General features: G+C 41.6%; 2 protein-coding genes across 5 annotated transcripts in view; both read right to left on the reverse strand.

Moving 5' to 3' along the window:
* SYCP3 (synaptonemal complex protein 3) overlaps positions 1–26,120 on the reverse strand; it is a 746,653-nt gene that overhangs the window by 541,058 nt on the left and 179,475 nt on the right. The gene's annotated exons all lie outside the window — the stretch shown is intronic.
* The window catches only part of IGF1 (insulin like growth factor 1), a 123,522-nt gene that overhangs the window by 7,273 nt on the left and 90,129 nt on the right, over positions 1–26,120 (reverse strand). For all 4 annotated transcript variants that reach the window (XM_075209279.1, XM_075209281.1, XM_075209282.1 and 1 more), the window contains exon 3: positions 4,635–4,816. In XM_075209279.1, the coding sequence (XP_075065380.1) occupies positions 4,635–4,816 (182 nt within the window). The remainder of the gene's footprint in view (positions 1–4,634; positions 4,817–26,120) is intronic.

Genomic DNA, 26,120 nt, shown 5'->3' on the forward strand with positions numbered 1-26,120 from the left:
CTAATGTCACAGATTGAAATTCTTTAAACTATATAATTGGGAAACAATGTTTCTGACAGGTTATCACATTATGCTGCAACCTAATACTGTCTAAGACCAAGAACTATAGAGTAAAATAGATTGATTATATTAATATTATCGACGACATGTCAGAGCTAGTCATTCAAATGATTGTTTACACCACACCTCTCTTGGCCTGCCAGTATTTTAGGATTCAGTTTCTGGAAGAGTTATAATGAAGACAATGATGTAGAATAAATCTATTTGTAACGGATTATAAATGTAACAGAATTAGGTGCTAATTCATGTGAAGAAAGAGATGGTTGGTTATTATAATGTGATGGAAAGTTGAGGCGGCTAATACAATGTAGAAGAAGGTTGGTGAAGTAATTATAATACATGAGTGGTGTGAATACTTTTATAAACAACTGTGAATTCTACACTTTTCTTTGTGGATTACTGAAGTCATCACTTTATATTTGTCTCTTGTGATGGCAGAGAGCGACAAAAATAGCAACATATTCCCCAGGAATCATCATCATCATCTATAATATACATGTCTATTGGCGTGTGTTAGTCTGTCTGTGTGTGTGTGGAAAAAATAAAACCAAGCTGCAGCGCCACCTGCTGGGGGAAGTTATACACTGACCTACTAAATTCTTAGTGTGTGTGGAAAAAAAAATTCAGAAAGGGCTGAAATTTGGTATACTAAGATGTTTTTAATTTGTTATAAAGATTAAAAAAAATATATATATATATTTCTTGAAGGAGAAGTGACAGTTGGGAGTGGTTGGTGGTTGCCGGGGGTGACAGTGGGGAGTGGTTGGTGGTTGAGGCCTGGGCTATGGCCCAAATGCATGACAAGAACCTTTTTAACACCTTAAGTAGCTTGATTTGACTAGAATGCATGAGTATCATGCACGGGTTAACTTGTTTATTTATATAGCGCCAACATATTCCGTAGCACTTTACAATTGGGGACAAACATAGTAAACTAATAAACAAATCTATGGGGAATATAATGAAAAACACAAAACAAAATGTTTTTCATATTTTCTAGTTTCCCATGACATTTCTATTTTCCGATATTTCTATTGTCCTAAAACTGGAAGTCTCAGTGAATCTAGAACAACCGATAAGTGAACCTTGGGAACTGTAATTTTTGCATTCCTTTTGAAAATCAAATGAAAGCAACTAGTGGCAATGACAGACTTTCAATGTTCTCTGCTTCATCCCTCACTCCTCAATCTCAGTTATTGTAGACTAAGGTTGTTACCACCCACAAGGGAAGTCCTAACAAGTAATTACCAATCCTGCATCTAGCCCCTATACTCTGCATGATTTGTAACAGAGCTCCCTAATCAGCACACACAGCACGGCTCAGAAGTAGCTTACCTTTTGCATGCTAAAAAAAGTTTTCTTTATTCTTTCGAATAATAAATCTAGTTTGCCATGTAAGGGTATTAAAACTTTATCCAGAGTTCTGTGTCCTACATAAATGCACTTGCCCTAGTTATGCAATATGAGGTTAATTTAGAGTTGAACACACTTGCATCCAAAATGCTCCACTTACAAAGTTGTTTTCTTAAGATACATGCATCTCAAACTAGTGTATTAGAATGTTAGTTCACATCAAAAATCAATGAGGTTCATTGATACATTTTATGAATGAACCTCATTGATACAATAAAATGCATTTATAAACCACATGGGTTCCATTCAAGTAGCTAACCACAAAAACTCTATCATGTTCTAATAAATTAGAGTGACGTCAGAAGATGGAAAAGAAGAAAATCCCTTATCCCTTAGGATTTAGTGGAGAATGAGGGATTGGAAGAGTATTTATCTAAATTAAAGGACTTTTACTGTAATGTGTTTATTTTTTAAGCATTTTAATATGTGGTACTACAGGTCTCAGCAGGCCTTGAATAACAGGGTATGCCAGTTCTACAAATGCCAAGCGCGTCAAGTATTAAAAGTAAGACCGTCAAGTATTAAAATATTATTAAAATACTATATATTTTTACTTTAAACAATAATTACCCAGTGTTATCCTATGGAGGGGGGGGGGGGGGGCATTTATTGCATATATTCCCCTAGGGAAGTCAGCCCTGCACTGACCAGGCTTACACGTCATAATGTGATCAGCTCAGTCTGCATAGCCTGGTGCTGTCTGAGTTATTTGCGGGGTCCTCAAGCTGTTCTTTAACCCAATTTTTACTTTGGGGGGTGGGGACAACATCAGCACAGATCTTTGCTCTAAGTGTCAAACACCAACGAGCGATATGCCACCAGACAGGCATATATGCGGGTGCATCCACCTCTGATTGTGTCACAGTTACGGGAACACACCCTTACTGTGCTTGGCCTACGCTGGATCGCCCCTTCCCTCCTCTATTCTGCCTTTCCTAGTGTAAGAAGACACAAATAAAGGATAAGTAAATTAATAAATACGGCCATATGTGTACGCGTATCTGCTGCACATGTGCAGTATATTATGCAATAAACAGGCTTACATCCACTCTAAATAAGCCCCCATATAGAATTCAATATTTTTACTTTCTAATTACAGTAGAGGGTGCTGTGTAACATATTTGTTTTGTTTTCCAGGAGATGTATTATAAGAAATAATACACATACTTTAAAACACAAGGGGCCTGATTCATTAAGGATCTTAACTTAAGAAACTTCTTATTTCAGTCTCCTGGACAAAACCATGTTACAATGCAAGGGGTGCAAATTAGTATTCTGTTTTGCACATAAGTTAAATACTGACTGTTTTTTCATGTAGCACACAAATATCAACTTTAAATGTCAGTGTAGAAATAAGCTATCAAGTATTTGTGTGCTACATGAAAAAACAGTCAGTATTTAACTTATGTGCAAAATAGAATGCTAATTTGCATATTTTGCATTGTAACATGGTTTTGTCCAGGAGACTGAAATAAGAAGTTTCTTAAGTTAAGATCCTTAATGAATCAGGCCCAAGGTTATTAGAAGTAGCGCCCAAATCCAATACCCTTTATAGATGCATATGACCTGTGGAGTTGTATCTATGAATGATTACAGAACTACTTCATGAGTTGTAATAATTTTATGTTTACATTAGAGGGACATTATATCATATAACTGGTAGAGTATAGAAGATTCTTATTGTGTAAGCATGAGTAGAAGAAGATAGTTTAGAAGGTAAATATTGTAAGAGTTGGGGTAGGATATAATGTATGTAATAATTAGGTAATATAGTTTTAGAAAGGGTTGGGCATGTTATTATCACATTAGGCAGAGTATGGCCTGTGGTTTCAAAATGAGAATGAGTTGAGGAGGTTATTATCTGGGACAGAGTGAGATCATAATGTTATAATGTGCAAGTGATATTAATATATGTTTAAACTCCTGTAAATAATATGTATATAAACAGTTAGTTCTGATGTCATCATTTATACTTAGTGAGTTCTAATATCATCACGTCAGTGTACATTAGGAAATCTTGTATATTATAACATATAAGCAATAATTTACCACCTACTGTAAATTATTATGGATATAGTCACCTTGCATTTCTGTGACACTCAGCCTACAGAATCAGCTCACATAACTCCTCACAATACCCATAAAATTTACAGTAACATTGTCCTATATTATAATGTGCGGAGCATGGGTGCTGGGCAACACAGTCCTAAAATCCTTGTGGGACCTCTGGACAGCCCGGCACAAGACTATACTCTTTTTGGAATGTGGTGAAATGAGGTATTAATATCACCTCAACCAGTCTGCACCACGTTTCTCACAAACATATTATTTTTCTACCCTCTGGTTCCCCGTATTTGTAAGTCATATTTAATCTTGTATATTTTCTATTTCCGGAAGCCCCTCCCATCTGCTAACGAAGTGCCCCTACATACGGCACTGTACTATACAGTAGCCGTGGCGCTGTCAAAGAAGCGTCCGTGGCGGTGCTGTATTGTATACAGCACCGCCGCGGACGCTTCTTTGACAGCGTCGTGGCTGCTGTGTAGTACAGTGTTGCCGAAATGGAGCTGCTGCGCATGCGCGGGAGCAGCTCTCTCTAGAATTTTTATTTTTATTTTTTTTGAGTAGAGGAGGGGCGGGGGGGGGGGGGGGGGGACCCCCTTAAAAATCCTGCGTGCTCCCCTGATAGGTACGATTTTGGGATGTCTTACAATATTGTCAGACCCTGAAATGGATGTAGCCTATTAATATGGCTTCAACATGGGTGCCTAGAACTGATTTTACATGTAAAATTTGCTGCAAATTGTAGCAACCTAGCGCATACACAGTGCTGGCTCCAGCACTGGTGCCACCCCTTCCCCCTCAGCAATGAAGCCTCCCCCCTCAGTTGTGCCCTCATCATCGCTACTTCTTAGTATACCAGGACGGCATCCTGTTTATTAGTGAGACTGTGTCTGTGAAAAATTTTCTTAAAATTCTTTTAACCAATTTGTTGATAACTTTTCAATAACATATAGCACTTAGTAATTACAGTACATCTGTTTTTATCAGTGGGAATAGCTCTACAACATGTATATTCAAAAAACAGTGTGGCACTCATTTTGATAAAGCTTACATGTGTACCAATTGCTACAATGTGCTTCCTTGTAATACTGGATTACCTTCTGGGCTTTTGGCATATCAGTGTGACGCTGAGCACGTACAGAGCGTGCCGATTTCACTGGCTTGGCGGGAGCACAGTACATCTCTAGCCTCCTCAGATCACAGCTTTGGAAGCAGCACTCATCCACTATTCCTCTGTTATGCGAGCGTCGACTGTTGTATCCATACCCTACTGGTTTGCCTGGGGAAGAAAACATGCTGTAAAACTTAAACGCTAAAGAAGACACTGTTCATTTATTACTAACAATGGTATCTTATTGTTCTTTTAAAATAATATTTTTCTTATTTATGGTTTTCATTAAAATTGTATGTGGGTTCAAAAAAAACATAACAAGTAAAACAAATGGAATTCTAGGGAATAGTTCACACCTGCCAACATGATTCCATTTCACAGTGAGATAACACTATACTTTAGCTTTTCACACGTGCAGAAATAGACTATTAAAACAGATTGGCAGGTTTAAGTTCATGTATGTGTGGTCACCTGATTTTAGTGTGTATGTGAATGCTGCCTTTTACGTGCAGATATTATCTGAATTTTTTGAATTTACATGAAAGTATATGAAATATATGTGTTTTACTGCATGAATGAGCCCTTTCCATTATACCCTTACCCTTACCATTTGTATATGTTAGAATTAGCCGGTTTGTTTCTTGGTCAAGTTATAAAGTAAGCTTTAAAAGGAGAGAATTTGCTAAATTATTTCTGGCGAGTACTGTATTTAATTTAATAATGGAAATGGGTAACCATAGGGTAGAAATTGTTTTGGTACTGTTTTACTTTAATGTCATGTAATGGAAGGTAGAGAAAGTAAAATGTTTGAACTGATTTGCAAGTACATTTTCTTGTGGGGCACTGCGTTTGAAGGGAGAATAAGCCTATATATTAGTCATGCATTTTTTGTGTTTGTATACACACAGGCAGCCAACAGCCATGACCATTGGGTTTGAAGGAGCGAGAGCAGCCACATCGTCTCAGTGCCAGCAACCTCCAAGTGATTTAGGGATAAATAACGGGCTCAGGGAGCAATCCTACTTCTGTCACTAACCCTTACTCAGAAGCCCAACCTCTGTGGGTCGCTGTCTTGGCTTAAGTTTTGCCTAGTAACATTTAAAGTGCAAGCCAAGAATACCCATCAACATATGGAAGAAAACTACAATGTTGAAGGCTTTGGAGTTCTGGTCTTTGAAACATATACACAACTGGTGATATCGGGATGCTGATTTTCATGTGGCGCCAGGATTCCCCTACCTGTCTGTAAGTGGTGGATTGCCTGCACACTCAGAGACAGGGGGCAGCATATTGTTCTCATAACTGAGGATGTGTTTCCTGGATAACTCTAAAGTCACCAACCACTACAAGTGAAATTAATGGGTGAAAAATACCTTATTAGTAATAGATATTCTTTAATAATGTGAAGTGGATTGTTTTATTATTACTACTACTAATAATAATAATAATCATAGGGGTTTTATGTGGGGTTGCAGTGTAGTGCCTATTTGTTTAGTATTGCTCAGGATACTTAAGTTACAATTAAGTTCTGTAAAAGCTGTTTTCCTTTATTAAATAGTTTCTGCATTCCAAGCAAGGCACAGTAGCACACACAGTTCTCTAGTAGAGTTTAGTATGAAAATTACTGTTAATTTCTATTAATATCCTTAATAAAATCAACCACAAACCCTGATTAATTAAGAACTGTAAATGCAGCATTTTGCACAAAATCGCTCTGCGGCTACTCAGAAAAGAACTATACACCAGTGAACGCAAAAATATCCAATTCATCTTCAAGTGCAAAAAACCTGTACCACAGTCAACGATTTCATGGACAGAACGGGGAGGGGAATGGGTGTATTTACCTAGTCAATGTACAGTAAGGACGTGTCAAGCTTGAGCGATTCAAGCTTTGGACACAGGGGCGAACGGAGGATTGTCAGGGGGGTTGTCGGGGGGGGGGGGAAGTTTCCCACCCGACCCCCCAAAAAAAACACCCCCCGCGAGAGCTGCTGCGCATGCGCAGCAGCTCTGTTTCTTCAGCGCTGTCCTATACAGCAGCCGTGGTGCTGTCTAAGAAGCGTCCGCGGCGGTGTTGTATACACTACAGCACCGCCGCGGACGCTTCTTTGACAGCGCCGCGGCTGCTGTATAGGACAGTGCAGCTATAGCGGCCACTTAGTTAGCGCAGGGGGGGGTTTCTGGAGACTCAAAAACCCCCCCTGCGTGCGCCACTGGGACATCTCAAAAGTTCTTGTTTTTCAGTCACATCACTTGCACAACCTATAGGGCAGGTGTAAGCAGGGTCAGACTGGCCCAGTGGGCTAACGGTAAAATCCTTACGGCCACACCCCCTTTTGGATGTGGGCGGAGCTTACCTGGAGGCCCGTTGATCTCGCAGTCCTCTCCGGCGTCCCCGCTGCTGCAGATGACTGGCTGTCACTGACAGCCAGTCATCTTTCAAATGCGATCGCAGCTGCGATCATGTGACCCGCCCACTCACCCTGTCAGCTGATGTTCCCGTCGCCGCTGAAGGGAGAAGAGCAGAGAGACTGCAGCAATCAACTTTTGGGTAAGTATACTTTAACCAGTTGTATTATTGTCTGTGCTATCACTATATATATATATATATATATATATATATATATATATATATAGTGTGTGTGTGTATATATATATATATATATATATATATATTTATAGGGTTTTATGGGATAGGCGCAAATCAGGGGGGAAGTGGGACACACAAGGATACAAACATACGCACCTATTTGGACTGTAATGTGTCTCTAATACTGGGTGTATGTAATGATCAACAAAGCTAAATTAATATCAAAACCATTTTGAGATGGACATTTATGATTATTGATCTGCAAATCATTTATGTATTACAGTTTTTTATCTTGACAACACTGGATTGCAATGTTATTAGTATTGGTTTTGATATTAATTTAGCTTTGTTGATCATTACACACACCCAGTATTAGAGACACATTACAGTCCAAATAGGTGCGTATGTTTGTATCCTTGTGTGTCCCACTTCCCCCCTGATTTGCGCTCATCCCATAAAAACCTGTAAATTTAAATTTTTTTGAGTACTGTCAGAATACTCTACCCCCTGGTAATAGTGACAGCATCACCCTCTTCACCTTCTTTTTATTTTACCAGAAAGTACTAAGGTAGCGCTCATTGTAAAAAGTATATGGGATCTCCCTTTACATCAGTTTTCAATATATATATATATATAATGTGTGTGAATTGGGAGGACTATTGCAGGCATAATATGAATCAGGGACACTTGCGTGGCATAACATTGGGGGCGGCAAAACCGTGTGGCGTAACATTGTGGGTGCTACCGTGTGGCATAGCATTGTTTTGGGGGCACTACTATGTGGCATAGGGGGGCTGCCTATCTATACTAAACTATAGGGGGGCTGCCTATGCTAAACTATAGTGAGGGGGGCTGCACAGAGAACACTATAGGGAGGGGGTGATGGGACCTTTAATGTTCAGTTGGTTTGGGTCTATAATTGAATGTGGGGCTAAGTGTGGGGGCTATCTATTAAATGTGAATATTAATTATTTAATGCTAGGAATGGTCGTGGGAAATGTATGTATTAAACGTAAATGCTAATAATTTATTGCTGGGACTGTTTGGAGGGAGGGTAAAAGGTTTATTCATCAAATGTGAGCACTATTACTTTAATGTTGAGACTGGAGAGAGGCCTAATTATTAAATGTGGGTGCTGTTTATTGGCAGGGATGGTTGACGTTTCTAAATGTACCCATTATTTTTTCCAAATAGGGCAGGCCCTCAACATTCCAGGATCCAGACAAGCCGCAACTAAAGAAACCAGCAGCCACAGGTGGTAAAAGTCACAAGAACAGGTAGGACAGTCTGTCAAATGATCTGAGTCTAGTGCAGGCTTGGCTAACCTGTGGTTCTCCAGGTGTTGTGAAACTATAAGTCCCTGCATACCCTTCCAGCAATAAGCTGCTATATATTGGCAAAGCATGCTGGGGCTTGTAGTTTCACAACACCTGGAGTGCCACAGGTTAGCCAATCCTGGTCTAGTGGGACAATCCTAATTTTTGGTGACTGTTCTGCCCAATCTAAGGGGCAGGTCAAGACTGTGTATTCTTTATACACACACTGCATTCTTTATATACTGCACTAAGGTGCTAGCTGACCTTCGTGGACTGACCACTCCCCCTCTAGTGTCTGGCCCCACCTCTATGATGGCTGACCACACCCCCTTTGGTGGACCCCTAGTGTTGCATTCCCCGGTGGGCCCTTCATGCCCCAGTCCGACACTGGGTGTAAGTGCTCAGTGAAAGCGATAAAGTAGGTGTAATCATGCTAGAATATGTGTTTGCAATCAGCAGCTACTGTAAAAATGCATTTTATGTAAAATAGACATTAATAACATTGTGATTAAGGTTTTTTATGGAGGGGGCTTTAAAAAAAAAAATCAATTTTTTTTTACTGTTTTTTTTTATTATTGACTATATTATTAACAGATGACAATAATGGAATACTTTTCCGTGCTTTTGCTGAAACTTTATATTCCAAATTCGTATTGGACATATCCACCAGTATCTAGTCTGTTAGAGCAGAGCGTATCTAGATCCATATTCAACAAGAGACATTCCGCTCCTAGTTTACTACGGATGCACATATACCCAAATTACGTGCGTTTAAAAAAAACACCAACACAATTTTTGTTTGTTTTGTGTGCCTTAATAAATGAGGCTCTCTGTGTGCTAATATGCTGTTTCCTGGAATGCAGAAGCGTTTTAAGGCAAGAGCTTTCACAGAGCTTTACTATAACTTTAGTGTCATGACAGCTCTGTAATTTAGTAAATTGGCTCTACACTCCAGCAGCCAGCCCACTAACCCACCTAGAAATTTAAGGAGCCTGTTAATTATTATAAAAGCAGCTAACTTCCCCCTATTAAACATTTTGAGATGTACCATCACACTATGTCCCCTAATGAACAGTTTCACCTTTACTGCTTCCCATTTTATAAACATCAGTGAAGGTGAACAGTACAATTATGCTTTTAGCTATGAATAATAAATTGACGCCTTTATGCTCCAGTTACTCTACAGCATAAAGAGTCATAACTATTAGCACTTAAGTGACAAACAAATTGAATATTTAATGTTTCTGAATTCCTGGTAAGTTTGCAGTACAACTATATGACTTGCTATTGGTCATAAATGATATATGTGTTTTATTCAGTTACTTTGTCACCTTCTTTCCCCTTTGCAATGTTTCATTGTTTTTACAAAAACTGTGTCACTGGATAGTCAAACTTTAGTCACTTGTATATTCTAATACTCTATAATAGTTTCTGCTTAGTCTTCTGTAGTGCTAGTTTAGGTAAATTTAAGGAATATGTATCAAATAGGGGACAATTATGATGGGCAGCGGATGCAAAGTGCACCAATATAACCGAGACTAAATATCTTAGATGTCTCTGAAGCTTATTTTCAAAAGTGCATATTTGCAGGTCTTGTGATGTCATGTACCTACTTTTGTCTGAATGCAACTGTTCTTATAGAAACAACATGGACCTGTTCATCAAGATGACGGAATGATTGGAGGAGCTAAGCGCATCAGGACATTACTTGCTGACAGCAGGCTAGGAGCATTGTGCACATCAATTGACGCTCACATGCAGATACATAATTTCCTATTTCAGGATGAAATATTTGCAAGAGATTCAAGTAGTGGAGAAGGTGCATCTAAGAAGCTTTCCATAGTTAGGGGGTACCTCAAGACAAATTTTCTCCACTCAAAATTAATTGATGTTTACATGTCCTCTGAGGTTCTAGAGATTGGACCTAGTCCTATACTTTTAATTGTTGCACCTTATAATCACACTGTGTAGGGGAAAGTGCATGTTTAGGAACTTATCTACCAATATAATACAAACCTTAAAATGTGGGATACAGTATGGTTAAGTCTCAAAGCTTCTTGTTGTTTAACATCTATCATCAACGCCACTGACATCTATTACGCACTGTATAACAGCGCAAGTGACCTGATGATAGGTTTCTGCCAATAGGTTATGGGCCCAGGACGCTACGTTGCAGAAAGCGCATAGATATAAAAAACAGTAACAGAAATACGCAAAAATAAAAGAAAGCTGTTTTTTTTAGAAAAAGTCCTTTAAAAAAAAAAGTACACAATAAAAAAAATGTAGGGTACAGGAGCCAGTATGAGATTCGCAAAACTGACAGGCTCAGAAAATTATGCAACATGGAAGTTCGCCATGGAAATCCTGCTTAAACGTAAAAAATTATGGAAGGTCATAATAAACCCAGGAGAGAATCCAAACGCTGGTGAAGTAGATAGAGCTATGGGTACCATAGACTTAGCGGTAGAGCAGCATGTATATACTATCATCAACCAAAAGGTGTCAGCACAAGACATGTGGACCACCCTACAGTTAGCATATGAGGAGAAAGGTCCAATGAGAAAAATAAACTTGAGGCGTACATTACATAGGACAAAATTAAGTGCCTGTGAGAATATGAACAACTATATACAGAAAATATTGTAATTTGCTCAGCAATTAGCATCTGTGGGACCACAGGTGGATGATGGGGAGGTTGTAATGACAATGCTGCAGAATTGGTAGCTTTAGAGTCAAATGATACTAAGCTGACTACAGAAATTGTAAGGGCTAAACTGCTGGAAGTCCAACAACGAATTCCCGTTGACACTAATGCAGAACCATTACTCACAAAAGGTTCAAAGTACAAAAAGCTCAAGTACAAATGTTATATATGTTACAAAATGGGACACAAATCATCAGAGTGCAGACTGAGAGGTGCAAATAGTGCTTATTAAAAGCGTGACAAGCCAAATGAGTCAGCATTAAACATTGCAGATAGTCACAAAAAGGACTGCTGGTATATGGACTCAGGGGCCGCTAGACACTTCAGCTGCAACCAAGAGTGGTTCACTTCAATAAAATCATGTGAATTCATATCTATAAAAGGAACAGGAGACAAAGTCTTTACCGCCACAAAAGTTTGGACAATCACAGTGCGCCTAAGTATTAAAGGTAAAACTGTCATCACAAACATCCAAGATGTTCTAATATGTACCAGAATTAGGAACCAACCTTATCGCCATAAGTGTTCTTGAGAGAAAAGGTTATGAAGTCAAATTTGCAGAGTGCAAATGTGTGGTGCAAAACCAAAGAGGGACTATAATGCAAAACAGCAACCTGGCGCAGCTAACTATATGTTCTAGACACCAAACAGTGTCGTGCGATGACGGCTTCAGATAATAGCCAATCCATGGAACTGTGGCATAATAACTAGATCATCTGGGATATAATAATATACAAAGACTAGCTGATGGGATTGTGACAGGGATCACTGTGAATAATCCTGAGAGACCAGCATGTGAGAGTTGTGTAAAGGATTAACAAATCCGTTGTCCCTTTCCAAAATCAGCAATTAGAGCTGAAGTACCACTAGCCCTAGTACATACAGACGTGTGTGGTCCAATGGAAGTAGAGTCTGTTAGTGACTATTGGTATTTCATGACACTTATCGATGATGACACAAGGATGACACATGTGTACTTCATTAAAGCTAAAAGTGAAGTTGCAAATAAAATTAAGGAATATAAAAACCTTGAAGACACTCAGACAGGTCTAAGATTGAAAGTCTTAAGATCCAACAATGGTAGTGAATATGACAAAAAGACCTTAGCTGAATTCTTCAAAAAATATCATCATCATCACCATTTATTTATATAGCGCCACTATGTCACGGGCACTAGGAGTCTTTACCCAGGGATCACCAGGTGGTAGGCTTACCAGAGCAATGTAGATGGTAACAGGGTATTCTGGTAGCGGGGTGATCACGGAACAGGAAACAGCAGATGATGAGATGCTCAGGAAAGTCTATGACTAGCAGCACTGGTAATATGGAGGTAATAGTACACGAGGAACTGTAGGACAAGGACACGTGTAGGTAGTCAGTGGTCTGCGATAGCAAGTTGTACCACTGCTATAGTGAGGAGGAATGTCCAACAGAAACGAGGAGGTGATGAGAGTCAGCGGTCTGCAGATAGCAAGTTGTACCGCTGTCTGAGTGAAGGAATGGAATCCAAGTGGAGGTATCCGGGGAGTCAGTGGTCTGCGATAGCAAGTTGTACCACTGCTATGTGAGAGGATACTGGAACAGGTGATACCGGAAACAGGGATCAGTGGTCTGCTACTAGCAAGTTGTACCACTGAATATATATGTGAGGAGGTGCACGGGGAGAGACTGCAACACAGGATATACACAGGCACCTTATATACGATCCACAGTAACATGCACAATATATATATATATGACTGAACAGGTCTGCAAATATAGGAAGTCTCTTGAAACAGTCCAGCACAAGTTAACACAGTCAATGATGGCAATAGACTCAGCGTATAGCAGACTCCAGAGGAGAACCAACACAGTCCAGCAAGATATGCAATACACCAGCACAGTCAATGAGAAGTATGCATACCGTGGTTCAGAAGCAGGTAGTCAAATAGGAGTGCAGGGATACCTGAGCGGCAGGAGGCCGGCTGGATGAGAAGTCCCAGGATACCTGAGGCAGCGGTCAGTAGGTGCAGCGCACAGATAAGTAGACCAACAGGGACACGAATCCACAGGAATCAATAACACGTGGAACTGGACTCACGCAGAACCCAGGAGAGTGGAGATGATCCAGCAGAGGAGTAGTAGATGAAATATAAATCCAATGCAGACAGGAGGGTAGACCTGCGGGACACGTGAAGGCGTGGAGAGCGGATCAGCAGTAGATGGATGATAGCGCGGTCAGCAGCAGGAGGACTCTGCGGTACACGGAGGTAACCAGTAGCAACCAATAGTTGTCAATAGCGATGGCACACGGGATAGCAGAGCAGACCAGGAGCTGTTGATCACGGAGAGTAGCAAATGGCAATGAGAGCAGCAGTCTCGAGGAAACACAGAAGAGCTGAGAAGAGACTGCAGTGCACAGGAGCAGCGGATAGGAATCAGCTAACTTGTCACGATGATGAACACAGGCGAGTTGTAGGCTGGAGGCCGTAGTGCACGGAAGCAGCGGGTAGACATCAGCTAACAATCCCGATGATGAACACAGGCGAGTTGTAGGCTGGAGGCTGTAGTGCATGGAAGCAGCGGATAGACAACAGCTAACAGTCACGATAATGAACACAGGCGAGTTGCAGGCTGAAGGCTTGTAGTGCACGGAGGCAGCGGATAGGAACCAGCTCACTGACTTGATGAGGAACAGGTGAGTGGAAGTAAAGTAACGGTTGGAGTGCACAGAGGCAGCGGGTAGGAACCAGCAAACAGTCACAGTGAAATATAATAGCGATGAAGTGGATGAGAGGACTGAAGTGCACGGAGGCAGCGGATAGGAATCAGCAAACAGTCACAACAATAAGTAGTAGCGTTGAAGTGGTTTGGAAGACTGTAGTGCACGGAGGCAGCGGATAGGAATCAGCTAACAGTCACGATGATATAGTTGATGGTAGAAGTGGTATGGGGACCACAGTAGTAGAAGTGGTTTGGAAACCACAGAGGTAGAAGTGGTTTGGAAACCACAGGAATCAGCAGCGCTGAAAACACGAGGAATACAGGAACACCTTCAGAGACTCATAGGGAATGAGACTCCAAGATCAGGCAACGTGGTGTTGACCACAGGTGCTTAATATAGGGAGGTTGCCTGATCTGCCAATTGAGTTAAAGGGACATACACAGAAGTATAGGAAAGGGCTGCGCATGCGCAGACCCTCAGGATGGAGGACGGCCATGGTTCCTAAATGTCCGGGAAGAGGCACTCACGGTACGGTGAGTGACAGTACCCCCCCTTTTAAAGGTGGGCACAGAACGCCTGGAACCGGGCTTGTCCGGATTTTTGGAGTAGAACTTCTTCAAAAGGGCAGGAGCATTAAGATCTTCAGCTTTGATCCAAGAGCGCTCCTCAGGACCAAAGCCCTTCCAATGAACGAGGAAACGGAGGACTCCTCGCGAAATTTTTGCATCCAATACCTCAGTAATCTCGAAATCCTCCTCCTGATGAACTTGAACTGGCTGCGGAGCTGAGGGAGGAGTTGAGAAACGGTTGATGATAAGAGGTTTGAGTAAAGACACATGGAAGGCATTGGAAATCCGAAGATTCTTAGGAAGAAGAAGTTTCACACATACTGGATTGATTACTTGAATGATCCTATATGGACCAATAAAACGAGGGGCGAATTTCATAGATGGAACCTTCAAACGAATGTTTTTAGTAGATAACCAGACACGATCTCCAATTTTTAGTGGTGGAATAGCCCGCCTCTTCTTATCTGCGAAAGATTTATATTTGATAGATGTCTTCTTTAAACAGGTTTTGACCTGAGACCAGATATTTTTAAAGGTCTGACAAGCAATCTCCACCGCAGGAACTTGGGTGGGCGGGAGGGCAGGAAATTCCGGAAAAGACGGATGGTGACCGTAGACCACAAAAAATGGAGTTTTGGATGATGACTCATGATACATGTTGTTATGGGCGAATTCAGCCCAAGGGAGCAACTCTACCCAGTTGTCTTGATTGGCTGATGAGAACATCCTTATAAAAGTCTCAAGATCTTGATTGACACGTTCAGTTTGTCTGTTAGATTGCGGATGGTAAGAAGATGAGAGTGCTAATCGTATGCCCAAGGTTTTACAAAGGGCTCGCCAGAATCTGGAAACGAATTGTACTCCTCTATCCGACACATCAGACGGACATCCATGAATACGGAAGATCTCTTTAATGAAATGTTCAGCCAGAATGGATGAGGAAGGCAAACCAGCCAGAGGAATGAAATGAGCCATCTTCGAAAATCTGTCCACCACCACCCAAATAGTGTTATGATTCTTACTAGGTGGTAAGTCAGTAACGAAATCCATACTAATATGGGTCCACGGTTTGGACGGAATGGGTAGTGGTCGCAGCAACCCTGCTGGAGTTCTGCGGGAGGATTTAAACTGGGAACATAGCTCACAGGAAGCAATGAACTCTTTGACGTCTCTCCTCATTGAAGGCCACCAGTAACTTCGAGAGAGAATCTCAAAGGTCTTGTGTTCACCGGCGTGCCCAGAAAAACGAGAGGCATGGAACCACAAAAGGATTTTCCTCCTTAGAGTAGGAGGCACGAGGGTCTTCCCAAATGGTAGCGTTTTGGTGGATGAAGCAGCCAGTGAGATACATTTGGGGTCTAGAATGGTATGGTTGGAAACCTCTTCTATATCAGAGGACGTCATAAAAGCTCTAGATAAAGCGTCAGCTTTTTTGTTCTTGGCAGCTGGTTTGAAGGTTATTATTAATTCAAAACGGGAAAAGAAAAGAGACCATCTTGCTTGACGAGGATTCAAGCACTGGGCAGACTGGAGATATGACAAGTTCTTATGATCTGTGAAGATCGTCACCGGATGGCGAGCTCCTTCCAGTAAGTATCTCCATTCCTCTAATGCAGCTTTGATAGCCAGTAACTCCTTGTCTCCGATAGTATAATTCTTCTCTGCGGGCAGGAGACCCCGAGAATAAAAGGCACAAGGATGAAATTTTTGCTGTTCCGAGCGTTGGGAGAGAATAGCTCCTAAGCCCACATTAGAGGCATCTACTTCCAGGAAGAAGGGGAGTGTCACATCAGGCTGTCGAAGGATTGGAGCCGAAGAGAAGGACTCTTTGAGTATTTGGAAGGCTTGAAGAGCCTCAGGTAACCATTGCTTAGGATTAGCCCCCTTCCTAGTCAAGGCCACAATAGGAGATGCAATGGAAGAAAAGTCTTGAATGAAGCGTCTATAGTAATTGGCAAAACCTAAAAAACGCTGGATGGCACGAAGAGTAGTTGGCTGGGGCCAATGTAGTACAGCATTCACCTTGTCGGGATCCATTTTCAGGCCAACTCCGGAAACTATATACCCCAAGAATGGAATCTGGGGTAATTCGAATGAACATTTTTCTAATTTACAGAACAATGAATTTTTCCGTAGCCTGGAAAGGACTTCTGCCACATGTTGGTGGTGAGAAGGCAGGTCCTGTGAAAAGATCAATATGTCGTCCAGGTAGACGACGACACATACATATAATAAGTCCCGGAAGATCTCATTAATGAACCCTTGAAAAACAGCGGGGGCATTACACAGCCCGAAAGGCATTACCAGATATTCGTAATGCCCGTCTCTGGTGTTAAACGCTGTCTTCCATTCGTCACCGGAACGAATTCTGATTAAATTGTAGGCACCACGAAGATCCAACTTAGTAAAGATACGGGCTCCCTTGATGCGATCGAATAGCTCAGTGATCAGCGGAATGGGGTACCGATTCTTGATAGTAATGGCATTGAGTCCACGAAAATCTATGCAAGGGCGTAAAGATCCATCCTTCTTTTTAACGAAGAAGAACCCAGCTCCAGCGGGAGAGGTGGAAGGTCGAATAAACCCACGCTGGAGGTTCTCCTGTATATACTCAGATGTAGCTTGAGTTTCAGGTAACGAGAGTGGATAGACCCGGCCCCTGGGTGGAGTCTTGCCAGGTAGAAGATCGATCGGACAATCCCAAGAACGATGAGGAGGAAGACGTTCAGACTGAGCTTTATCAAAAACATCGGTAAATGAAGCATATTGAGGAGGGAGTCCCGGTGAGGTAGATGAGATGGAAGATTGCTGTACTTTGAGAGGAATGACTTGGGAAAGGCAACGATGGTGACATTCAGACCCCCAAGACGTGACTTGAGGGGTGCGCCAGTCAATCTGGGGAGAGTGACACTGAAGCCATGGAAGGCCTAAGACAATTGGACTTGTCGTAACAGGAAGGATTAAAAACGATATTTCTTCATGATGCAGGGCACCAATCTGAAGGGTTACTGGAGACGTACTCTGAGTGATGAGACCGTTGATGAGACGTGATCCATCTATAGCCGTCACAGTAATGGGTGTTTTTAAGGTAATCACAGGTAGAGACCATTGATTTACTAATGATTTGGAAATGAAATTTCCTGCTGCTCCGGAATCAATCAATGCCTGTGACTCAAAGGTTTTGGTAGCACAGGAAATCGTAACGTCAAAGGCACAGACTTTAGATTTCATGGACGATGGAGAGGACTCCAGGGACCCTAACTTCACCTCTCCAGAACTAGTTAGGGCCTGGCATTTCCCGATCTCTTAGGGCAAGAGCTGAGCATATGAGTGGAATCGGCACAATAGATACAGAGTCTATTCATTACTCTTCGTTTCCTCTCCTCTGAAGATAATTTGGAACGTCCTATCTCCATGGGAATCACAGAGGGTGAAACTGGACGAAATTGAGGGTTAGAACGAAGAGGTGTTTTAGCCGAAGTTGTTTTCTCAGCCTCTCTTTCACGAAATCTCATATCAACACGATGGCAAAGAGAGATCAGATCTTCAAGTGACGAAGGAAGCTCCTGGGTAGTCAGTGCATCTTTAATTTTATCGGAGAGCCCCTGCCAGAAGGCGGCAACTAGAGCCTCAGTGTTCCACTGAAGTTCAGAGGCTAAGATCCTAAATTGAATGACGTACTGTCCTACTGTATGAGATCCTTGTCGCAGACGGAGGATGCTGGAAGCAGCGGAGGTCACACGACCTGGTTCATCGAACACACTTCGAAATGTAGCAATGAATTTGGCACTATCTTGCAATATTGGGTCGTTTCTTTCCCACAGAGGGGAGGCCCAAGCCAGGGCTTGTCCAGAAAACAAAGAGATAAGATAGGCCACTCTGGAACGATGGGTAGAAAAATTTTGAGGTTGGAGCTCAAAATGGACTGAACATTGGTTAAGGAAACCCCTACAAGTTTTGGGGTCCCCATCGTACTTTGACGGAGTAGGCAGGTGAAGCGTAGAAGCTGTAGACACCTGGGATGGCACTGGGGAAAAAGAGGAAAGCACAGGAGCCTCAGTAGTAGCTGTCACTGTCTGTCCAGATGTTCCTTGGGAGGTTAAGGATTGATAACACAGAAGTAACAGCTGTTGGCGGGCATCCTGTTGCTCTACACGGCTGACCAGATGCTGCAGCATCTCTTTGGCTGTAGGTTCCGTATCTGGGTCTGTCATGCCTGATCTTACTGTCACGGGCACTAGGAGTCTTTACCCAGGGATCACCAGGTGGTAGGCTTACCAGAGCAATGTAGATGGTAACAGGGTACTCTGGTAGCGGGGTGATCACGGAACAGGAAACAGCAGATGATGAGATGCTCAGGAAAGTCTATGACTAGCAGCACTGGTAATATGGAGGTAATAGTACACGAGGAACTGTAGGACAAGGACACGTGTAGGTAGTCAGTGGTCTGCGATAGCAAGTTGTACCACTGCTATAGTGAGGAGGAATGTCCAACAGAAACGAGGAGGTGATGAGAGTCAGCGGTCTGCAGATAGCAAGTTGTACCGCTGTCTGAGTGAAGGAATGGAATCCAAGTGGAGGTATCCGGGGAGTCAGTGGTCTGCGATAGCAAGTTGTACCACTGCTATGTGAGAGGATACTGGAACAGGTGATACCGGAAACAGGGATCAGTGGTCTGCTACTAGCAAGTTGTACCACTGAATATATATGTGAGGAGGTGCACGGGGAGAGACTGCAACACAGGATATACACAGGCACCTTATATACGATCCACAGTAACATGCACAATATATATATATATGACTGAACAGGTCTGCAAATATAGGAAGTCTCTTGAAACAGTCCAGCACAAGTTAACACAGTCAATGATGGCAATAGACTCAGCGTATAGCAGACTCCAGAGGAGAACCAACACAGTCCAGCAAGATATGCAATACACCAGCACAGTCAATGAGAAGTATGCATACCGTGGTTCAGAAGCAGGTAGTCAAATAGGAGTGCAGGGATACCTGAGCGGCAGGAGGCCGGCTGGATGAGAAGTCCCAGGATACCTGAGGCAGCGGTCAGTAGGTGCAGCGCACAGATAAGTAGACCAACAGGGACACGAATCCACAGGAATCAATAACACGTGGAACTGGACTCACGCAGAACCCAGGAGAGTGGAGATGATCCAGCAGAGGAGTAGTAGATGAAATATAAATCCAATGCAGACAGGAGGGTAGACCTGCGGGACACGTGAAGGCGTGGAGAGCGGATCAGCAGTAGATGGATGATAGCGCGGTCAGCAGCAGGAGGACTCTGCGGTACACGGAGGTAACCAGTAGCAACCAATAGTTGTCAATAGCGATGGCACACGGGATAGCAGAGCAGACCAGGAGCTGTTGATCACGGAGAGTAGCAAATGGCAATGAGAGCAGCAGTCTCGAGGAAACACAGAAGAGCTGAGAAGAGACTGCAGTGCACAGGAGCAGCGGATAGGAATCAGCTAACTTGTCACGATGATGAACACAGGCGAGTTGTAGGCTGGAGGCCGTAGTGCACGGAAGCAGCGGGTAGACATCAGCTAACAATCCCGATGATGAACACAGGCGAGTTGTAGGCTGGAGGCTGTAGTGCACGGAAGCAGCGGATAGACAACAGCTAACAGTCACGATAATGAACACAGGCGAGTTGCAGGCTGAAGGCTTGTAGTGCACGGAGGCAGCGGATAGGAATCAGCTCACTGACTTGATGAGGAACAGGTGAGTGGAAGTAAAGTAACGGTTGGAGTGCACAGAGGCAGCGGGTAGGAACCAGCAAACAGTCACAGTGAAATATAATAGCGATGAAGTGGATGAGAGGACTGAAGTGCACGGAGGCAGCGGATAGGAATCAGCAAACAGTCACAACAATAAGTAGTAGCGTTGAAGTGGTTTGGAAGACTGTAGTGCACGGAGGCAGCGGATAGGAATCAGCTAACAGTCACGATGATATAGTTGATGGTAGAAGTGGTATGGGGACCACAGTAGTAGAAGTGGTTTGGAAACCACAGAGGTAGAAGTGGTTTGGAAACCACAGGAATCAGCAGCGCTGAAAACACGAGGAATACAGGAACACCTTCAGAGACTCATAGGGAATGAGACTCCAAGATCAGGCAACGTGGTGTTGACCACAGGTGCTTAATATAGGGAGGTTGCCTGATCTGCCAATTGAGTTAAAGGGACATACACAGAAGTATAGGAAAGGGCTGCGCATGCGCAGACCCTCAGGATGGAGGACGGCCATGGTTCCTAAATGTCCGGGAAGAGGCACTCACGGTACGGTGAGTGACACACTAGTTCCGCAGCGCTGTACAGAGAACTCACTTACATCAGTCCCTGCCCCATTGGGGCTAACATACAACACACATAAAGACAGAGAGAGTCTAGGATCAATTTTGATAGCAGCAAATTAACCTTCTTGGTATGTTTTTGGAGTGTGGGTGGAAACCGGAGCACCCAGAGGAAACCCACGCAAACACGGGGAGAACATACAAACTCCTCACAGATAAGGCCATGGTCGGGAATTGAACTCATGACGCCAACTCAGCGCAAAAGTTATGTTGGGATTTGTTCCCCGTGGTGGTGGACGTACGGCGGTTTGCACCAGTCCACACGTGATAGTGTTTGTCAGCTTGAGAGCTGTTTCGCAGTGCCCTTTCTCCGCCACCATAGGTCTAGTTAAAATTAAAATCATAATAAAAGTTCTGGCAATTTTTAATAACTTATACAAGTCTCCGTGTGTTTATTTGCATGCAAAGGTTTAGAATTATAAGGTTGATGTAAGGTTTACGAAACATACACGGTGAGCCCTTTAAATTCACTTCCAGTAGTTGAAAAAGGCAAAACGTCACTAGAGGTGTGGTCTAGGCAAGTATCAGTCAAAAGGCAAAAGTTAGATCCCAAGTCAGTAGAATGTATCATGCTTGGATACTGTCAAAAAAAGCAAAGGTTATAGATTTTGGGACATAAACAAACGGCTCATAGAGTCAAGAGATGTAGTGTTTAATGAAAAGACACCTTCTAGCAAAATGGTGCAAAATCAACAACCATAACAAAGATATGTAACACTGGATGTACAGGCAGCGAAAAGCGTTCTGAACCTGAAAGTGTGATTACAGATAACCAATCAGAAAGCAGAGGTTCTGTGAGAAGTAACAGAGGTATTCCTACTAGAAGATATTGTGAGAAATTCGCCAATATAGTCTTCTGTGAACCACAGAATATCTAGGAAGCAAAATCAAGTAAATTGTTAGGCATGAGAAGTAAACAAGATCTGAAAACAGGGACTGTTACAATCGATCAACAGGCCTACATTGAGATAATACTTAAACAAATGGTATGTCTGATACAAAATAAGTACTCCTATAGACAAAATCTTAAAATGACAAAGGAAATGCCCCCAACAAGCAGCGAGGAGATGTAGTGTCCCCTACCAAAGCACTGTTGGAAGCTTGATGTATTCTAGAGTTGGAACTCACCCTGACATAACACATGCAGTAAGCTGTGTAAGTCAGTTTGCCATAAATCCTAGGAGATTACAATGGATTGCAATTAAAAAAAATCTTGAGATACCTGAAAGGCACAAGCTATTTAAAGCTGAAATTTACAAAATCTAACTCTAGAAATCAACTTTAGAGACTTTCTGTGATGCCAATTGGAGATCTGATGAGATTGCCCATCGTTCATACATGGCGAATCTATTTGTACTAGCAGGAGCAGCTGTCAATTTGGCAAGTAGAAACCAACCCACTGTTGCCCTATCCATCGCCGAGATGGAATACATGGCATTAACAGAAACGACAAAGGAAGCTTAATGGCTGAAAGAGACTTTAATCGAGTTAGGTCTTCTTTGCCACGATGAGACTATCAACATCAGTGTGAGTCATGTGGCAAGCAAGAATAATGCCGCTGACATGTTAACGAAAGGACTGGCATCACACTTGTTAAACATATTCTTGTCGAGATGTGGACTGAAATGCATGCATAATTAATGTTGATATATCTCATTTGTTAATATGTTTTTGTTTGACTAATCCATTTTCTTATTACAAGAAAGAGACTTTATCACAAGATGTGTTTGGTAAAGTATATATATGTATATATATATCTTTTCTTGTAACAGGAGGCATCACTAAGTGAGGCAGGGGGGTGTTAATATGGAGTGCTACGCTCTGTCCCCTATCTTGGCAGTGATGTCCCCTGTGATTTAGTGAAGACAGCAGGGCGGGCAGCCTCCAGCCATCCGCATTGTTCTACTGAGCATGTACAGAGAAGAAGTTCGGCTCTCATCAAGGTTCTTCCAGTGACAGTTGAACTGCAAAGAAGTGATAACTAGAGCTGCATCCTTTTTGTGTTCTCTTACATAAAGATATATAAGTGACCGGAGGAACAAAAAAATATATAAGCAACCTGTTCTCTGACATTGCCCACAATATAAGCTTACTATCATCTGCATATATGAATGTACTATAATAGTGATAAGTACATTAATTGCATAAGCTTTCCATACTGCCTGTCTATTGTAGTCCGTATCAAGGCTGGAGAGTCCCATTTTGAGGTAACTGTCCCACTATCCCTATATCCTGGCACCATGTCCCAATTTGGACTGGGACCAATATTGGAAGGTATGTGCATTACACATGCACTGAAAAAGTATTTTTGTTATGTCATGTCAAAGTTATAGTGAGCATGATGTTTTTGATTTACAATCTAATTAAAAATTATTACACGATAATGTTTGTGCCTCAGTTGTATACAGAAATGCCATTGGTCATTTGGAATCAATAAAAAAGTGTGTTGACTCCCCAAGCGAAAAGGATATATTAAGCAGGTAACATAAACTATAACCTCAAGGCGTGCACTTTCTAGGCACATGTGAGACTTGTAGATCCATAAACATTCTATAGATTATTGAGTATGAAGAGATGAGACAGGATTATGCATGCAGTTGCATAGATGTGGATGTGCACAAATTGGTTGTTGTGGGCCAGAGTTAAAAGACAACATTTAGTAGACTGGGAAGAGACAGTATTAAAAGATGACCAAGGGAACAGCTAAACATAAAAAACTACATTATATAAAACAAACCTGTAAATAATAAACAAAACTGTACTTATATTCTTATTAACATAAATTCAAATGTTAAATACATGGACACCAAAAGAATGCTCTAATTATGCCTGTCATTTATTTATCAACACAGTTTTGTATATGCTTCATATATGTCCCCAATAACAGATTTATACAGTTATAATATAATGCAAACTTGTTAGTTTCTAACAATGTGTACAGTACGTGTTCCTTGTTTAACACTGCCCAATAGCATATGCTAAAATCACAAATGAATCAAACAATAAATTAATACTTGAAAATTTAAAGTTTTAATGCATCCAGTCTTTTCAGATACTTGACATTGTGGAGAGCTTATACTGTGATTTCATAAACTTAAATTTATAAATAGTAGATGTCAAAACTTGTACATGCTTCCGAGCAGCCAACAACATCCATCTCAACAACCCTACACCTCTCCCTCATTTACAACCCTATTAAACCTTGGTAACACCAATTCATATATCTTCTTTGTGGACATCAAGGTACTCCATGCAGTGGTGTTTTCAATCAGTGCCACTCTGGGATTAGCAATAATATTGGCAGAAGGTCTTAACACAAGAGCATTGGAGGAATTAAAATTCTTATAATTTCCCCAAAACAAAAATCTTACACTTCTAAAACTAGAGACATCTAGAAACCATTTCAGTCATGCCAATGGTACAGACAGTTACAGATTAACACTACCATTGGGCTCAAGCGATTGGCTCCCATATATAATTCTCATAATATTTGTTCTGAAAAATGCGTGAGTTCGATTTCTCATTATAACACTCAAGAGCCTTAGTCCATGTATTAATATACACAGTAAGTCACATGCTATAAACTACAAAAATATCTCCACCGGTTCATTGGAAATGACAATAGACCCCTCACACCAATGTCACCTTATGTCTTTTAGTCATAATTAATTACAGGAAGGTGTTGGCTTGATTTAAATTCTGGGCCTTAGCTTAACAACTTAAATACACATATTGGACTGGGTTCAGGTCCAGACTAACTGACTGAGTTTAAGTTAACGACCATTACTGCAGCCCACTCCCTAAACCTATGAAGATCGGTAACATAGTTCCATTTTCCGTCGGTGCATCAGTTACTGTTAGCAATCTGCTTGTGGCTGTGAATAAAGCTTAAATACTAGTCCTTTGACCTGACCAATGTTTAAAAATGTACACAATCTACAGCAACAAAAATGTATTCCAGTAGATGGACATATTCCAGGCAGATTTGCAATCAGCATTTCATCAAAATCCCAGACAAAACAGTAAGTTTATTACATCAGGTCAGTAAAAGGTCACGTTTAAAGGATATCCAAGCTAAGAATACATGAGTCACTCATTGGCTGAGTTCTTTTGATTCAATGAGCAGATGTTCAACTAAGAGACATTGTTTTAGAATTCACAGCCATCTTCCCGGTGAACAAAAATATTGCCTAAATGTTAGTGAATTTTCTGGCTGCTCAGTGTTCATTGTATCACCATAGCTTATAGTGTCTTTACAAATCAAAGCTTTCAATAAAAGTCCATGTGTGTATATTGTAGACAGTCAGCATGGGATTATAGTGTGCACACCCTACAGCTAAATTCAGTAACAAGGGCTGAAAGAAATCTATTTTATGTAGAACACTCAAATACATTCAATATATATATATATATATATATATATATATATATATATATATATATATATATATATATATCGTTTATTTGTTTTGAAAATTAAAGGGAAAACATGCTTCAGTTGGATTTTGGGTCCTTTGGTAACTTTAATGGATAGTCTAAGCAGTCTGACATAAAAAAAAACATTGGCCACATCTTTTCAGTTAGCTTTGTGAACACCTGTGAGAACAGTCTTGGCGTAAATTAATTATAAAAAATGATTACCTTGATTTTGGTGGCATAATAATGGATGTTACTGTTACTGCTGTACGTAAAACTGGGCATTACTACTACTGGTGCTATTTTATGACACATTACTAATAATTGATGGCTTACTACTGGGCGTTACTGTTACAGATGGTAATATTATAATTATCAACCTCAGAGGCAGAAGTAGTGACCTGTGGGCCCTGGTGCAGGGAAGCAGGGAGGAGAGAACCGGGCCCACAGCTCGCTAGTTCCCTGTGCAGCGGGCCCCGTTATCTCCTTGTGTCCCGGTGCACTGCACCTGCTGCGCCAATGGTAGTTCCGCCACTGATCAACCTATCACTCTACATTACTGCTGTAATAATGCTGCAAAAATTTAACTGGTGGCTTATTACATGATTTATTGTTGCTGCTGGTATTACACTGGTTATATTATTTGGTATTCCAGTACAGATAGGCATATTGCTAAGAAATGAAGGGGTTACATCAGTTACTATAACAGCAGCTGTGGCTGCCTAATAACTTTGGAATACACACAGGGGGACTAATGATGACATGAGAAGATCAGCTTAACAGTGGTTCTGTGACCAAGAACT

The sequence above is a fragment of the Mixophyes fleayi genome, chromosome 4 (genome assembly GCF_038048845.1).
Source record: "Mixophyes fleayi isolate aMixFle1 chromosome 4, aMixFle1.hap1, whole genome shotgun sequence".
NCBI lineage: Eukaryota > Metazoa > Chordata > Amphibia > Anura > Limnodynastidae > Mixophyes > Mixophyes fleayi.